A 19,363-nucleotide genomic window follows, 5' to 3' on the forward strand; every position below is an offset into this window, starting at 1 on the left:
ATTTTTAACTTATTTAAAAAGAAGAGACCTAAATTTTATATACTAATACTTAAAAATTCAAAAAAAAAAAAAAACAAAAAAAAGAGGTTGTCTGTAAAGCCGGTGTACGGACGATGATTTTAAGTGATAACTTCGTCAAAAAACAGATTGTGTGCTTTTGTTTAAAATGAGTCAATTGAAGCGTTTACTTATTTCAAACAATCATAATTTACAAGAAAAAGCTAAAAAAAAATACCTTTTTTATTTTCTCATTATATTAATTTTTTTATTTTAAAAGCTTACAAAAAAATTATGCAATCTAAAAGCCAAGTATTTCTTCTTAAGAATAAAACCATTTTTAATTTTTACAATGCGCAAAAAGTATAAAAATAATTTATTGAAAAGAATCATTTTCATCAAAAAAAGCAACAAAAAAAACATGAATTTTTATCTTCTCACGTCATTAATTCCATTTTTTTCCCTAACAACCTACACAAAATTTTATACCATCTGAAAGCTTATTGTCTTAGCTCAAAATATATACATATATCGATCAGGTCTATGAGACATCTACAAAAAGAGCTAGAATTTTTTGAACTCAAACAAATTTCATTACAAAAAGCAAAAAAAAAACATTTATTTGTATGTTCTCACGCTATGGAATCAATTTTTTTGTTTGACAACCTATAAAAAATATATACCATGTGAAAGCTTATTATTTCACCTTTGATATGACGTATCAATCTCATTTTAAAGATGACTACAAGAGAAGTTAGAATTTTTTAAAGTCAACCATGTCAAATTTCCAGACTGGTGGCTGTTCGGGGGGCAACTGGTGTTTTGAGGTTTTTCGCAAGTTTCTTGATTTAACATTGAAACTTTGCACACATTTAGTTGTGGTCATGGTATATCATTACTCTTTGGAGTATTTGTACTTAATTCCTGTATCCATTAAAGAAAAAAAGATAAAAATAAAAAACGATGAACATTTGTTAAAAACGGTCAAAAAACGTGTTTTTTAAAAACTTGTTTCTTCCGTTATTCAGTCAAAACTTACTAAAGAGTTCCAATTTTTTGCATATGTATGCATAATGCCAAAACCTGCATGTCCTATAAAGCTAAAAATTAAAAACTACCCAAAAATACCCCTAAAAAACAAGGTGTTTTTCAAAAATTCATATTTCGAAACGCAGAGTGTGTAGAGTACGTATAATTTATTATTTCATTTAAATTTTTTTAAATCAAAATTTGATTGAATGAAGAAAAAAATATTTGAAAAAACTCAAAGAAAAATTTCTTAGGAGAATAGTTCTCAATCATTGCTTTAAAATATTGTCATTGATTTATTTTCGAAATCACGATTCAAAAGTAATTTTCTTCTTTTGTGTAACTGATATTGCACACAAAAAATTTTGCCAAAAAAATATTTGCATTCAACAGAGAACTCCAAGTCAAAGCTTTAAATAATGTGGTCAGACTGATAAATGAGCGCAATTTTTTTTCAAAAAATACAAGCAAACGATATCATGAGACAAGAATAAACAAACAAAAGAAAAGATGTATTTTTTGAATTGAAATATGTAAATGCAGTAAACTGGAGTTTATACAGTACTGTTTTAAAAATAAAACTGTCAAAATTTGTGGAAAAAAAAAAACAAATTATTTCTTTTAAGAATACATACTTTTTAAATAAAGCTTTTGGAAAATTATCATTGAAACGGCTTCAAAAAACGGAAAGGCAGAAATCAAATAAACATCTATACAAAAAAAAACAATGTTATAAATTATAATCGTTTATTAATCCTGAAATAATTGACCTATTTTTGTTGTCAATTCCCCAATAAAATCTAGGTTACTATACTCTATACTGTACACATCGCTGTTCTAAAATACATTATCATGTCTTCACCCTGTTCTATGTAAGGAGTTTTTATTTATTTTTTCAAGACGTTCTCCATTAATTTCCAGGATACGACTACACAATGTTTTTGAGATATTTTCCGTTATGTTTTCTTTATTTTTTCTTTGCGTCAGGAGATTATTTACCATCAATCTTATTGTGTGATGCGGGGAACAAAAAAACAAAAAAAAGAAAATGGATAGCTCTTCTAGTCATGGAAATACATATATTTTTTTGGCATCCTTTGCATAAAATAAATCTTCTTCTTTTATTGGCAAAAAGCATAGATCAAACAAAAAAGAACTTCACAGCAGAGCTTAATATTTTTTCTGTATTTAGATTGATGTCTGCTTGGTGCAGTTTTCGGAAACTAATATTTTCTGGATTTTGTCAAAAGATTCATCAACATTATCAACATCATACACGTGGTTTTTTGGCACAATGATGAGTCCTTGGAGCACACACATGAGTAGACTTTACATTTTAGATATGAACATTATATGAGTATATTATGTTGTTTGAGTTATTAGTTTAAGCAAGGAGTCAATTAAAAGGATGCACATAAATTTATATTTCAAGGTTTAAATTTGGTCTTAACAAAATAAGTTTGGTTTATCGATCGGTAGGTAGGTATAAACTTTAACAAATTGCAGTAAGATTGTTGCATGATGTGGTAATTTATAAGAATTATGTAAGTGTGTATTATTTCTGTATAAGCTATATCTGGTAATTGAAATTTGTATGAGTCGTTTACTTAGCTTAGACGAAAACTTTTAAGTACCTCTGATCTTAAAGGTTTTTATGAAAAAAAATTAGGGAAAATTATATTTCTGAAAATGTTAAAAAATACATAAAAACACGGTTATTAATGGTTTTGATCGAAAAACGAAGAATGCCATCTGATTTCTTGTAGGAAAAGGACATTTTAGAAAAAAAAAATTGAAAATCGTTAGAACCGTTTTTTTTATTTTTTAAATATTTTTTTTTTATATATAAAAATTTTCTAACATTTTTAAAAAAAAAAAAAAGTTTGTATGCCATTTTGAAGAAATAATTGATTTAAACTTAAAAACGAAATTTCGAAGTATTTTACTAACTTGTTTTCCAAAAAAATGATTTTTCAAAATAAAATTTTGAAATATTTTTTAAAAATCCAAAAATGTGTTTTTTCGAAAAATTTCTAAAATTCGAATATTACGGTTACTTAAAAGCTTTTGTATATTTCGTGGAAATCGAGTAACTCTTGTAAGAGAAATTCAAAACCAAAAAAACGGTTCTATGATAGGTATTATCAGTAACTGTTCAAAAAATAACTTTTTATACAGAAATATTACAAAAAAAATGTTTAGTTCATACAAAATTAGAGAATACGTTTTTCTACAAAACAAGACAAGATTTCTTGTTCTACGATAAACAGAAACCGAGAAAATCAAAAAAGCCCATTTTTCAAAATGGCGGCCAGATCACACATTTTTGAGACCAAAAATGTTATGATTCCCTAATGCATGTATTATAGGGTCTTTTAAATATAAATTTCACGGCACTAGTTAAAAGGAATAGAAAGATTGGAAAGAATTTTTTGTTGGTCAGTGAATTGAGAAATAAAATGATTATTATTTCATATTAATGCACCTGTAGTTTCCAGTTGAAACTGGCGATGAATCAAACATCCACTGCCCCATTGCCACCCCCTTAAGATGACCTCAATAAAAATTATCTTCAACTCTCATCAAGAAAACAATGATTTTTTTAAATCCATGTACATATTACAGACTCAATGTTAAACCAAAACTTCGATTTAATAATTAATTTTAAATTAAATTATTCTACCTTACATTCTAATTTTTAAAACCATGTTTCTAAATATGTTAATGTCATTATTAAGGACCCTTGAATATCCTTTCACCTTACAATTTATATTACCTATGCCTAATTTTCCAATTAAGATCAAAACTGTATATAAATTTATTTATTAATAAATTCCAAAATTTTCTAATTGCAGGTGCTCTACCCTTGGTGACAGCAACTACTCTTTGCTTTACATTTAAGTGGAAATGGTGTATAATTATTTCATACTGTTTGCTCTCCTTATGGGGTCTTTATAAAGTAAGTAATCTAAAACGTCACGTTATTGTGTCATATTATAAGAAAGAGAGAAAATGCTCATATAGTACATTCATTGTCAGTTTTTGTATGTACGAACAAGTAGGACCATTTATATTTTAAACTTCATCACTTTTGTGCACAAGAAAAAGGAATTCTTCTATGAAAACAAAATACACACACTTACTTCAACTCTTTATATCGTGATTAACCTCCTTTTCATCGCAGGGATCCTTGACTTTACTCTGAGCTGATGTCCTTTGTGTGATGCGCTGTGTGTGTTTTTGTTTCTAGTTTTTCAACTATATCTCTCCAGATCAAGGAGGATTTCTCAAGTACTTATCCATTAAATTGAGGTCGTTATCACAGCTGTGAATACTGAAACAGGATGAGCATCTATAACATTCTGTGTGTGTGATTTAATTTCTTTCAATGTCATCCCTTTTCTGTGTAAATCTATATCTACTTGAAGATATAGTTATCCTTTTGGCAGAGATAAAATTCCTGCGCTGATACCAATGTGTCTTTCGTTTCTGTGCGCCCGGTTACTGGCATAGCCTATATAACTCAAGACACACACACACTTACTAAACAGAATTAACACAAATTCTACATTCTTGGCAAAACATTACTGACTGCTTGTAAATGGCGGGTTTTGAAGTTACAAAACATGGTTGCCAGGGGAGTAAATAATTGGCCTTTAATTTGTTCTAATTAACACTGGTCTGCAAAATTTAACTTTTTTTTTCTCTTTCAAATAATTTTTTGATATCATGAAAGATTAAAATTTCCTGAATCTAAATCTGGTTTCAGAAAAATTCTATCAGGTACCATTTTTGTGAAAATGATTTTTGAAAAATGTGGGTAGTTTCTAAAAAATCACCCTTTTAGGTTAATTTTAACTTGTATAAAATGAAAACTATTTGTCGCATTGAGCTCAAATTTCGAGGACTTATTCCTCATAATATGATATATCGATTGACACCAAATATGTCCTTTTACATGAATGTTTACTCATATTTTAAAATACTGATTCACAAAAAAGCAGAAATATCGAAATCCTTCACTTTTTAGTAAATCCTACATTAACAAAAACACCTTAATTAATATATAAAAAGTCAAATATGTAAAGAAAACCATAATAAAATATATTAAACAAAATTTGTAGGTACGTGTTTTGTAATTTTATACACTATTTTTCTATTTAGAAATATGTATCGTATTTGTAATAAACCATTCGATAAACTGCCTGGTAAAGCTTGAGATTTGTTTCTCCTAGGAACAAAACTATACTCTTATAGTTTTTGATGTGTTGAGTTAGAATCCGAAGTTAAAAAAATTCTGTCTCGTCAGGATTTTGAGATATTCGCATTAGAGTATCACAAAATCAAGTTTTTTTTTTAGAAAATCTCAAAAAACTACTATATCTCAAAAACCAGAGCTGAACGAAATTTTTTGAATTCGGATTCAAAATCAGCACACTAAATTCCATTAGAAAAGTTTACTTTTGTTCTAGGGAGAAAGATATATTAATTTTTAAAGATCAGTTTCTATATGGTAAGATATGCCAAACCTACTAAACTTACTTAAATTTAGATATCTCGAATATGCCAAACCTACTAAACTTACTTAAATTTAGATATCTCGTATAAGAAAAAAGATTTTGAGAAGATTGAAACTGAATTTGAAAGAAAAAAAAAATAAGTTCTTTCATAAAACCTTACAATTTTAATTGAAAAAGTTTACATTATGCCAAAATATTTCTTCGAAAACAGCAAAAAATGGGTTTTTGAGATTTTCTAACGAGCATATCTAAAAAACGTGACATACGAAAATCCTTTAGAAAAATACAGTTTTATTTAAACTAGGATTTCCTTGCAGACCAGTGTTAATTGGGACCGATCTTATAGAAAAATGTATTCACCTGGTCTACATTTTGACCTTGGTCTCGAGATTGGAAATTTGGTAGCCTTAAACAGAATTTAATTATTCACGAAATTTACTTTAAATTTTCTGATAAAAAAAAAAATAAATAAAAAAAACGAAGTCGTTGGCAACCATGTTGAGCCATACCATATGGAATTGGATGCCATTAGGATATAAATCGAAAACAATATGTCGTGTTCTATTTGGCAGGAAAATCTAACATGTCCTGCTTTTGCCTCGTACCTTGTACACGACACGTCTATCGATTCACTGTGATGGTCCGATTTGATTGTTTGTTATATCATGTGTCCTTACAACATTTGGGTTTTTTATTATTATTTTTTTTTATATTTTTTTGTTTTTGTTACAAAAAGGACTCTTTAAATTAAATTAATGTGTTTTTTTTTTACTTCTTGCAAACTCACCAGGCCTTAACAGCAAGTTCACCATGGCAGAGACGTCTTTGCTTCGCTTTGCCATTTACAATGAGATCAATTTTAACATTTCTACGAACTATTGGTGTAGTGGGCAGCAATCGAATTACAATGTCACACGTATACCTACAGGTAATTTATAAAATTGCAAACCGACACAGAAAAAAAAAACTAATTCAATTAATTTTGTCGGAAGTTAGTTGAAAATGGTTTTTTGTCTTTTTTCAAATTAAAAAAAAAATTTATATATTTTTTGGTGTTGTTATTGATTTACTATTTTTTTTGTTAAATTTCGGTGATGTCTTAAGTGAGCACATAATAATTATTAAAAAAAAAATAATATATAAATATTTTTATGCTGTTCATGTTGAACTTTTTAAATATGTTTCTTTCTTTTTTTTTTTTAAACTGACCATTGATAAATTTTAAAAAACTTAAACACATGCAAATAATATCGAAAAAAGAAATGTATAGTTAAATTAATTACATAATATTAAGGAATAATAATTTTATAGGAAACTAGCTAACCCCACCCGCTTCGCTGAGTGCACTTTTAAAAAAATAGAACCTATTTGAAAATAAATTTAAACCGAAAAAAAAACTTGTTTATTGTAATGAACATTAACCAATTTATTGTAATCTAAGCAGTTATTGGACATTGTTAATGGAATAATGGCACTTGATTCTGAAGGCCGAATTACACTTCAAAGCAATTTTAACTGTAATGTAAATTCAAAAAATGAATTGATTCAAAGTGTATTTCCAAGTATAAAGACAAATTACAAAAATCATGCTTGGCTTAGTAACGTGCAATAATGGCTGGTACAAATAAAAATATTTCTGAAATCAATGCAACAATTTTTAACGATATAAACACACAATTTTTTTGCCAACAAATCGGTTGACCCTATCACAAATGAAAGCATTGTATTAAATTACCAAACGAAGTTTTTGAATTCATTGGATATATTAGGACTGCCGCCACATCATTTAGCGCGGAAAGTAGTAGCGCCCATTATAATGCTTCAGAACATACAGCAACCTAAACTTTGCAATGTACAAGACTTGTCTTGAAGAAGTTAATGGCTAATTGAAGCTACCATTTTTTGTGGAAAATTCAAAGGCGAAGATGTGTTGATTTCTCAAGGTCCAATGATTCTGTCAGATTTCCCATTTGAATTTAAGCGTTTTCAATTTTCTGTAACATTGGCATTTGCTATAACCATAAATAAGGTCTATCTTTAAAAATATGTGGTATTAATTTAGAGAATCCTGTTTTTTCTCATTGTCAACTACATATATGTTGGCTGTTAGCGAGTAAGAAAACCATATGCTATATTTACATATATCAAAGATGGAAAAACAAAAAATGGTGTGTATCAAAAAGCCTTGCCATATTATTAGGCCCAAGCAAAAAAATAAAATTTTTTGGTTCATTCTGCTGAATTTTTAAAGTTTTTGTCTAAATGTCTTAAACTTTTTTTCTGTCCCATTTACCTGCGCTTATCATGTTGATAAGTATTGCCTTAAAAAAAGTCAAAGAATTCCTACTTTTTGATACAAAATAACGTACAAAAAGGGATAAGCTCCAAAAGACGTTTCCTATGGAATTCATGCCGGGAGAATTATCAGACCGGTGCAATACTTAAATTTGTATTTCAAGGAATAACGTGACATTCTTAACTTTATGGCAAGGACCCAGTCTTGCATTGATATAGAAGCTTCGAACCACGAGCCTATTCTGAAATCGTAGAATCAAAACGTTCCCAAGCTCATTTTTGTGTTGGTCTGGAGCCTTTCCCTGAAATAGCAGAACAGCACTAAAATAGCAGAACAACCAATAATTCTTTGTCGCCGGGTACAAAGGGGTCAAGTCACAAAATTGCATTTTCGGGTTTTGATGAAATAAGAATAATCTCTTTTTTCTCTTTTATTTGGTTTTAAAAACATAAATTTAGAGCAACTCTTTCCCATAAAAATAAGAGGATCAATGCTCAAAAATTCATCGATTTTCATACATTACCTCAACTTCAATCGCATTTTTATTGCAAACTATCATTTACGACTTAGCCCCTTTGTACCCGGTGGCAGAGAATTATCAGATGATGTTTTTTTTTATTTGAATATCGTACTGCTTGTCTGGTCTTTAAAAAAAAAACTACTCCAAATCTTAGAACATTACGTACTGTCCAGAGGATCAGAGCTTCTATGTTTATGCAAGTAGCGATCCTTGCCATAAAGTTAAGCGCATGCCACGTTATTCCTCGGTACAAAAAAATAAGTATTGGACCGGTCTGGCAATTATCCGGGCTCGAGGCTCGAAGCTTCTATATCTATGCTAGACTGGGTCCTTGCCCTAAAATTAAGAATATCACGTTATCCTTTTTTGATTAGATTAGAGCAACCATTGCACCAGAAAGCGTTGGATCCCAATGAGTTTCTGCTTCAAGCAAATTCAAACCTTGACAGGCATCACAATATTCAAAATATTATAAACAATAATAATTATTTTGAAAGCCTGTCTTAATAATTTTTTTTACAAATTAAGATTAGTTAAACTTTTTAAAAAGCTAGAGTGTTTCTTCACTCGTACAAATTGACAGCTATTTGAAGATGGGAGAAAAGGTATTATTTTTTTTTATACAAACCATCTACATATTAATACCTTTCAAACAAAATAAAAATTACCAAAATCGGACCAGCCAAACGCGAGTTTATCGGCCACACACACTAAACGAACTCATTTTTATATATAAGATATTTGGTGGGTTTATTTCAAATACATACTTTTATTAAAATTAGTATTCACTATAAGCGTACAAAAAATAATCTTTTTTTTTGATATTTTTGGTTGAGTTGAAAATCTTAGTATTAACTGATGTTCCTTAAAAGTCTTAGACCAAACTAGGTGTTACATGTATATTTTGTTATTAAAAAATATAAACAAAAATTAATCATATAAGATCGCTTTTTTACCAATTTATTTTCCTATTTACTAACCAAATTAAAAATATTATTTTGTCATATAATATTAGGATAATGCTACATCTCCTTCTCGAAATATGTATGAGTTTTAAATTTATTTTTAAGAATTTTGCACCGCAATTTTATGAAAAATTTAGAAGTTGAACTAAAAGACAACTTCTCCAAAAATTTCGAAAACGAAATTAAAAAAAAAAAAATCATGGCACTACAGCATTAGGTAAAATACAAAAAAAAAAAAAAAAAAAAGTATTATTATCATTTGATACCCTACAAAAAAAAGTCATCAAAATATATTTTTCTAACAGCTTTAATTTAGAAAAAAATTATTATTTTTACAAAATCGCCAAAAGTCGAATAAGTTTCTAGAAAAAATTAACATTCATTTAATAAATAACAATATTTTCTACAAGAAGCTCCATTACAACTTTTTCGATACGAACGATCAGTTAAGAAATATTCAATAGTCTCAAAAACCACTCATACGATATTGATACAAAACAGTCAAGATGAAAGAAATTTTTTTTTTTAAATAATTTATTAAGGGTATGTTTTAGTGACAAAAATCAAATATGAGAAGCAGAATACTAGTTTAAAGCATTTAATTGAACACCGTTAAGATGTTATGAAGAAGTTACCCAATTCTGAGAATCCTTAAATTGGTCTTTCAGTATATTTCGTTTGGTCAGTTTCTTCTGTTAAAATAATTTCTTACGAAGGTACATAATATAAAAATTTTCAAACATTTAAAAATAATTTGCCATTGAAAGAAAATAATCAATCCACACTTTGATATGAATAGCTGGGGTTGAAAATACTTTTAAGTTATAATAATGTGGTTTCAAAGATTATCTTTTTTTTTTTCGCTTGGAAGTCTTTTGCTGCAATAATTCAAAAAATGTAATGATACTTTTTTAAATTCACTCTTTTTTATATTTATAAGTGTTATTTTTTTTCGTGCACTAATAAATAATTATTTCCGAGAACTTTTTCCGCTTTCCTACAAATGTTTAATTCTTATGGAAAAATAATGTATTCGAGTGTATTTTTAACCGACTTACAAAAAAGAGGAGGTTATCAATTCGTCGGTATTGACTGGGTGAACGACAGAGTGTGGTCCCGTTTCAAGTTCATGGGAAAACCATAAATCCATAGAAGTCGTTTTTTTTTTGTTATTTTTTATAAAAAGGATTAACAATGCCTTAATCCCAGTAGTTGACTGTCAACCAGGGCTGTTAAAATATCAATAAAAAAAAGCATTTGAAATAAAAAAAAAAATATTGCAAATAAAAATATTTTGCATCAAAAATAGAATTTTAACGCAAATTAAAACATTATGAAATATTTTATTACTCATGGCTGACAGTTTGCATCTATTCGAATTTATCTAACTGTAAGTGATAACAATTTTTTTTTGAAAAAGGCAAGGCAGGCAAAAAATCTCCTTCTTAATAGCAACTTCATTTAAGGTAACAAGTAACTTGAGACATGGTTCGACTTTGGTAATGTACTTTAGATTTATTACAGCTCTAAGTTCAGCTTAACGTGTGAATTATAAGTAAAAGAATTTTAAAACGACTGAATCATTTTTGAAACCAAAATAGTTAGGTAGATTTTTGATATTTAGACAAGCAGATTAAATACGTCGTATACGACTTAAATAAAAACTTTTATTTAAACAAAAAAAAAAAAAAAATGATGAACAAAAAAATCTATAATAACGGTGATTTATATTAATGCATACATTTTATTATTTTATCCATAAAAAAAATCATTATCATATGAAAAAAAAAAATTTATTGATCTAAATTAAATAATTTGTTTATTCTAATTTGCTGCTGCATTACCCTCTTACCACTCAACCACGCCGGATGGAATGCTATTTATATATAAATCTTAGCTCGTAGTTGTGAGTATGAGTTTTTATATAAATAAAGCATTGAAAAAAAGCATCCCCTTTGAAGTTCATAATCAACATTGTATTGATAAAATTTAACCAACAATGTGCTGCCATTTGTTCATAGTTAAACAAAATAGTATTGCCATTCAATTGTTATGTTGCTTGCTAAAAAAAAAATAAAATTAATTTGGAAATTTTATATTTGAATGTTTTTGTTTTAAGTTTTATTTATTTGTTTATTTTATTTTTGTTTGAAATAATTGACAATAACATACACTACATACAAATACATCTGTAAATATTTTTTTTTTTTTAATTTTACTGACTGGGGTGAATTTTGTTGTGTGGGATTAAAGAAAAATAAAGAAAAAACAAAATAGAAAGTGGTAACAAGAAAGAAAACTACGAGTAAATCAATTTGAAGATTTTATGTAAAAAAGTTTATTTTTCAATTTTAAAAGTACCTAAAAGTAGCTTTATCATCTTAATATAAGTCTAAAAAAAGTCCCGAGTTTCCCTCTATTCATTTCTAAATGTTAAACGTTTAATATTTTTAACCTTTGTATTGTTGCAGTTTACCTGAAGTTTTATAATTCATATTGAATATCAAATAAAATTGACATTAAAGTGTCATTAAAAATGTAGGGGGTTTTCATTTGGTATTTTACAAACATTACTTCTCTAACAGGATAAATACTTTAATGCACTTCAACACTAAAACGATGTATTGTGTCTTCTTACACTTAACTTCTACTACCTATAATAGTCCAGTAATTTTAGGTTTTATCTGCGGAAAAATTCCTACTGGGCTGAATTTTAGTATACAGCTTAATGACGGCTTTGTTATGAAGATGTGAAAAATCGACATTGATATCGTGTCCGCGTTATGAGTTATAGGGGTCAAAAGGTCACAAAAACTGGTTTTTCACGATTTTCAGCAAAACGGTAAGTCTTATCAAAAAATTTTCAATGCAAGAATTGTAGACCAGATTATTATATACAAAAAGTGTCATGACACTTTTTTTCCTAAGACCCACCGTTTTTTAGGTATAACGATTCAAAAAGTTGAAGTTTAGTTGTAATCGTCATAATCCTATTCCTGAAAAAAAACTCCTAACTGAAAAGTTCCTGAAATTTCATTATTTTTTTAGCTTGAATTTCGTTCCTCAACTGTTAAGAATATGTGGAAACCAAAAAAAAATGGAAATTTTCTCCATTTTTCCGATTGGGGCCCTTCTCCCGAAACCATTTCCCTGGGAATTTTTGTTTAGAATATGTCTGAAAATATACAGGGTGTGCAATAGAGAATGAACAACCCTAAAACGGCTTATAGCTACACTTATGATTGTTCTATAAACAGATAGAAAAAAGTTCTATCGCAACCAGTTCATAAAATATGGACTTTTTTTCGTTCAGTGTATTTTAAATTTTATCATCTTATGTTTTCGTTCACTACAACCACGAATGAATGAATTTTATTTATTTCTTTTTTTTATAATTTTCTACAATAATTGTATGAGTACATAAACGCTTTAAAAACTGCAAAGCTATTGCACATTTTCGTAAAAAAAATTTTGAAATCTGTTTTTTGATGCAAAATGTAAAAAAAGTATTTTATGAAAAATTTTAAACACCTGTGGTATAAAATAAATCTATAGAAACCTAGGTGGCCAACTTTCTTAAAAATATTCTGGTATAAGGAGAATATTTTTAAGAAAGATGGCCACCTAAGTTTCTATAGATTTATTTTATACCACAGGTGTTTAAAATTTTTCATAAAATACTTTTTTTACATTTTGCATCAAAAAACAGATTTCAAAATTTTTTTTTACGAAAATGTGCAATAGCTATGAAATTTTTAAAGTGTTTATGTACTCATCCAATTATTGTAGAAAATTATAAAAAAAAGAAATAAATAAAATTCATTCATTCGTGGTTGTAGTGAACGAAAACATAAGATGATAAAATTTAAAATACACTGAACGAAAAAAAGTCCATATTTTATGAACTGGTTGCGATAGAACTTTTTTCTATCTGTTTTTAGAACAATCATAAGTGTAGCTATAAGCCGTTTTAGGGTTGTTCATTCTCTATTGCACACCCTGTATATTTTCAGACATATTCTAAACAAAAATTCCCAGGGAAATGGTTTCGGGAGAAGGGCCCCAATCGAAAAAATGGCGAAAATTTCCATTTTTTTTTGGTTTCCCCATATTCTTAACAGTTGAGGAACGAAATTCAAGCTAAAAAAATAATGAAATTTCAGGAACTTTTCAGTTAGGAGTTTTTTTTCAGGAATAGGATTATGACGATTACAACTAAACTTCAACTTTTTGAATCGTTATACCTAAAAAACGGTGGGTCTTAAGAAAAAAAGTGTCATGACACTTTTTATATATAATAATCTGGTCTACAATTCTTGCATTGAAAATTTTTTGATAAGACTTACCGTTTTGCTGAAAATCGTGAAAAACCAGTTTTTGTGACCTTTTGACCCCTATAACTATTAACGCGGACACGATATCAATGTCGATTTTTCACATCTTCATAACAAAGCCGTCATTAAGCTGTATACCAAAATTCAGCCCAGTAGGAATTTTTCCGCAGATTGGGCTTAAAAATGACTAAAATGACTGGGCTATAATACTTCTATGTATCTACTAGTTTTTGGGTTTTCTTTTTCGTATTAATTTAAATGTATATTTTAATTTATTAACTATGCTATACTTATTGCTAATTGCCTTGTATTTATCTTTCAATGTTGTAAAATTTTGAAAAGAGTGTATTTTTTATTTGATTGAAGCACAAATTAAGAAAAACGATTTCTATAATGCAAGTTTGTGCAGTGCAAAGAGTTAAATTTTGAATATTTATGGTTTGTTGTTGTTGAGTAAGATGCTGTACAATTATTTACTAAAAATCTTTACTTTATGTTGTATCAAATACAACATACAAATATTTATATAATTTTTATTATTAAAAGGTTCGCACGCCAGCTCTTTTGTTTCAATGTTTTTTTTTTTGTATATTTATATTGTATAAACAATATGTGATTTAATTATATTGAGAAGCTATTTCCTGCATTCTTTTAGTGTGTTTAACTCACAACAAAACACACAATCACTTTGATTTAAACGTTTTAAGGAAGATTAAATATGAAAAGCAGAACGAGCCATAAATAAGATTTATGTAGGTTGGTATATAGTGTATTTATTTGTAATTTAGAAAAAAAAATTATATAGAAAACTGAAACAAACATGTTACCTTATTATAATCTCATCAAGAGGACACAAAAAAAAATAAAAGAAAAACAAGGGAAACCCAAACAATTTGTGATTTTTTTTTACCAATTAAAGATAGAATATAATCAATGTAAAATAATAATCGATAAAATAACAATTTTTTAAAAGCCTCTTTTGAATTTCTCTTCTTTATTTTAAAAATTTTCACATACCCTACGAAATTGAGATACATAATCAATTTAATTCAAAAACATAGAACAAACAAGGTGCAGGCAGAGACCATCGTCAATAGCCATAAAATATAAAAAGGCATTATGTTATTCAGTAGTTTTTTTTAAATAAACATAAAAAAGTAATATTTTTATTTTTGGTTATTCTAAGAATAAAATTATTTAACTGTAACGCTCTATCTGCAAAGTTGATATCATTTATGCCTTTACTCGTGTTTATAATAAAACTGTTTAATATCTTTTTTGGTTGCTCAGATATTAATTTTTAAAGCTGTTCATTTTTTGTTGTCCATGATCATTTTTGACTTAGTTCAATTTGTGACAAACAAAGTGTTTTATCTTTTTATTTTTAAGAAAATAATAAAATTAATAAAGAAAAAAGTTCAAGTTCAGCAGAGAATTCATTCATTTTATGATATTGCATTTGGGAAAACATTCACCAGGGCCCTATTTCACCAACTACAAGTTACAAGCACAAATTTGTAACTTTTAGATCACAAGTACAAATTTGTACAATGGAATTCTGTTTCACAAAGTACAAATAAGTAATTACCAAATTTGTGATAATCGAGAAAAAAAACTACAACTAACAAATGTTTTCCCACAAGTTTGTAGAATTACCGTTTCACCAAATATATTTTTTTCTTGTAAACAACAAGTTTATCTCACAAACTTGTAAAGCTCTTTATAGTCTTAGCGGTGACCGTTGAGTTACTTAACTCATAACGACAGAGGTTAAAATTGGTTTCAAATGAAAACTAAGTTGATATTGAATATGAAAAAATAGGATTGCCATTTTTAAAACTTAAGCAACCCTATTTTAAACGAAAAATTGGAAAATAACTAGTACAGTCATATCTTAGTAGTTAGATCATATAAGAAAATTTTGTAAATGCCAAACAAAATTGTAAATATATATTAAGATTTTTGTATTGCTGGATTATTTTTATAATTATTTATTATTTTATAATGACATGGATTTATAGAAGTAAAACAAAAGGTAAAATGATAAATTGTAAATAGTGAGGAAAATTAATAAAATTATTTAAGGAATGAAGAACTACAAATATGAGAAATAAAAACAAGCCTCTTTGATCAAAAGAGAACGAATTTTTACATACTTAAGAGACAGGTAATAGCGACCAGATATTTTGTGATGTTTTCATTCGATTTGAAACACAAATGCTATACCAATTTTTAAAGCATTTGTTTTCCATTACAAATTTAAAAAAATATTTATTACATATAAAAAATTGCATTAAAAAAAATATTTATTGCAAACAAAAAAATTTGCATTAAAAAAATGTAGTTGCAACTGAAAAATATTTGTATTGAAAATAAAAATTTTTTTGCAAATTAATATATACTAAAAACAAATTTTATCGCAAATAAAAAATTTCCTCAATAAATAGAAAAATCAAGGCAAAATGTGTGTGCATTAAATATTTTTTCTTAATATTCTTCGAATTTCTTACAATTTTGGGTATCCGACCATACCTACATTAGTTATTTCAACTACCTATACCTATACTATTGAACCTTATCTAAGGCCAAAAAGTCAAAACTGTAGGGGATTCGACGAATATTTAAAAAAATATTTAATACACACATTTTGCACTTATTTTTGCAGAAAATGTTTTATGTACTATAATTTTTTTGTAATGCAAAATATATTTATTTGCAATAAAAATATTATTTCAATACAAATATTTTTTTCAATACAAATATTTTTCAGTTGCAATAAAATTTTTTTTAAAGCAAATTCTTTTATTTGCAAAAAATATATTTTTTAATGCAAATATTTTTCAGTTGCAATAAAAATTTTTGTAATGCAATTTTTTTCACCATGAAATTTTTTTACTTGCAATAAATGATTTTTTTTTAATTTCAAATGCATTTTTACAACCTTGAATAATACCTAATAACATAGCTTTTCTAAAAATAATAATATTGGCCTTCGGCGTAAGGCCATTTTAAACACGTTAATCACTCTAAATACGGTTTTTACAAACTTGTAACAAAAATGACATACGTCTTGACTCTTGTAGAAAATTTTCACAAATAAATAGAAATTTGTAACTTTTTTTTTTTTTTTGTGAAACAGGAACCCACAAGAAACTTGAAAGCTCACAAATTTGTTACTTGTAAAATACAAGTTTTGGTGAAACAGAAAATGGATTTTTTCACAAATTTAAAATTGTAGATTACAAGTACAATTTTGTGATAACAAGAAACTGGTAAAACAAAATTTCTCGATTTTTTCACAAATATTGTGAAAATTACTTGTAATTACAAATTTGTAAATTGGTGAAATAGGGCCCAGGTAAAATCTTTAAAAAAGTGGTTTTTAGCTTTAGTCTCAGAAGGCTAAAAATTAAATATTATTTTTCTTTAAAACACATTTACAACAAATATTATAAGGATCTACCTTGATTTTGTATGCATGTTAGAACCACTATTATTAACAGAGAAATTATCATTAATGTGAGTGAAGGCATACCAAAGTAAGAGTTTTCTTAAATCATCGCTTAATAGTATCAACTTTGCAGATACAGAGTTACTGTAAAAATTTTGTTTAACAGGTTCTAGAATTAGTTTTAAATTTTTATCAATTAAATTGATTGCAGAATATGCGGATTTATTCCAGGGGGTGTCTATTCCCCTCCGTTTAGCCGGGAGGGGGGATTTTCTAAAAAAAAAATTACTTAATTTGGATCTTTTATTGATCTTTCTAAGAAAACAATTTCAAACTCTTGTGAAGAATTTTGATAAGAAAAGGACCAATTTTTGCAGTAATAGGTAATACCTTAAGTTGGTTTTGTAAAATAATTTTAATGTTGTATTTAATTGTGTATTAAAATAAAGCCCTCAACATTCACTAAAGCTAAACGTAAAAGTTGAAATCTTTTGATTTTAGAGTTATAACTTTCATAATTTTGTAGGTACAAATATAAAAATAAATATGTAAAAACAAATTTGTGTTAATAAAAAAGAGTTGGCTGTGTGAACCTAGCTTGAGAGTAAAACCCTATTAAAAGTAATAATAAAATTAAGTTGTTGTTGTTTCATATTAATTAAATATATTTAACCAAATACAATATTAATTTCAAATAAATAATAATATTTATCAAATCATATTTAATTTACAGGATGGTGTGTCTATCCTAGGTGGTGCAATTGGTGCTATGAGAATTCCCGAAAAATGGTTCCCCGGTCTAGTAGACTATTACTTAAATTCACACAATATAATGCATGTACTCGTTGTTGTTGCTGTCTATTCTATGCATCAGGTATAAAAAAAAAAATAGAATACATTCAATAAATAAATTAATTTATAAATTAATATTTTTCCATAGGCCACGGTAAGGGAACTTGCATGGATGTCAACAGCACAATGTAGTGGTTCAATAAATGCAACAAACGAAATTATAGATTCCACATCAACAGTTGAAGCAAATGCAGAACTTTGACCTTTCAAATTTATAACTCACTCGAATTATTATCAAAAACTTTTGTATTTTATTAGTTTTTAAAGAAAAAAACAAAAAAAAATAATTAAACATCTATAGCTAAAACCAAACAAAAAAATAAAAAGAAAAAAATACAACTTCCAATTCTAACTTAATCTTAAATAAATTATTATTTAATTTAGGCGAATTAATAACACATTGCATATTTAAAACAATAATACAAAACAAAAACTTTTAATAATATTATTAAAAAAAAAATCACAAACAACAAAAAAAATATTTTCTTGAATTAATGCAAGAAATAATTATTTCAACAAAATTATGTCTACTATTTTATGCTATTTAAGAAAAAACAAAAACAAAATAAGACAGCATTAAAAAAACAAAAAAAAAAAACAATTCTCTTCGACTGTGGTATTATATATTAAGAAATAATAAATAAAATTAAAAAAACGTATAAATACAAAAAAAAAAAAAAAATTGAAAAAATGCGTTAAAAAAATATTATATCGGACGAAAATAAATAAACAAAAATGAAGGAACACACTCGTTAACCACATAATACAATAAACAAACAATACATATTATTACTTTTTCGAAAATAGGCGTTTTAAGATTTTGAACAAAAAAAAAAAAATAAAAATAAAAAGTTAAAACAATTTACAGTTCTGCGCAATGAATATTGTAAATAGAAATACAAAAATATTTAAACATAATTTCAAAATACATACATAATAAAAGTAAAATTCATTTAGATTTGTAAACTTTTGAAAAAATCCTTTTTAAAAAGGAGGAACGAACCCAGATTGATATTATTTTCTTTTTTGTTTAGTTATTTAGTTAAAATGGTATTGTTATGTTATAAGAACAATATTTATTTATTTTTATAAGAAACAAATTTTTAAGTCTATTTTAAAATATAACTGGTTTTTAGTTATGTAAGTTTTCAAAACACATTGTTTCTGTTTGTAGGCTATACAGTCTACGTTGATATATGTAATGAGTTTTTTTTTTTTTCCTTTTCTGCATGTTCAATTTATCGTGTGACAGTTTGTAAGGTATCATTTAAACTCTTGATTCCTTTTATGGTAGGGCAGCTTCAAATTTGTTGTTTAGATGACCAATTATTATTTACTATTATTTACTGTTTGTTAAATTGTGTAGTCAAATTCTGGCCGAGAAGAGAGGATGCTGGCA

At 27.0% G+C, this 19,363-nt stretch overlaps 1 protein-coding gene across 1 annotated transcript in view; it reads left to right on the forward strand.

The window, feature by feature from the left end:
• Positions 1-18,237, forward strand: part of LOC129913378 (uncharacterized) — a 123,660-nt gene extending 105,423 nt beyond the window's left edge. The window contains exons 4-7 of the mRNA XM_055992005.1: positions 3,882-3,985; positions 6,337-6,474; positions 17,846-17,986; positions 18,053-18,237. Of these exons, the coding sequence (XP_055847980.1) occupies positions 3,882-3,985; positions 6,337-6,474; positions 17,846-17,986; positions 18,053-18,166 (497 nt within the window). The 3' untranslated portion in view covers positions 18,167-18,237. The remainder of the gene's footprint in view (positions 1-3,881; positions 3,986-6,336; positions 6,475-17,845; positions 17,987-18,052) is intronic.
• Positions 18,238-19,363: the final 1,126 nt, after the last annotated feature.

The sequence above is a fragment of the Episyrphus balteatus genome, chromosome 3 (assembly GCF_945859705.1).
Source record: "Episyrphus balteatus chromosome 3, idEpiBalt1.1, whole genome shotgun sequence".
Lineage (NCBI taxonomy): Eukaryota > Metazoa > Arthropoda > Insecta > Diptera > Syrphidae > Episyrphus > Episyrphus balteatus.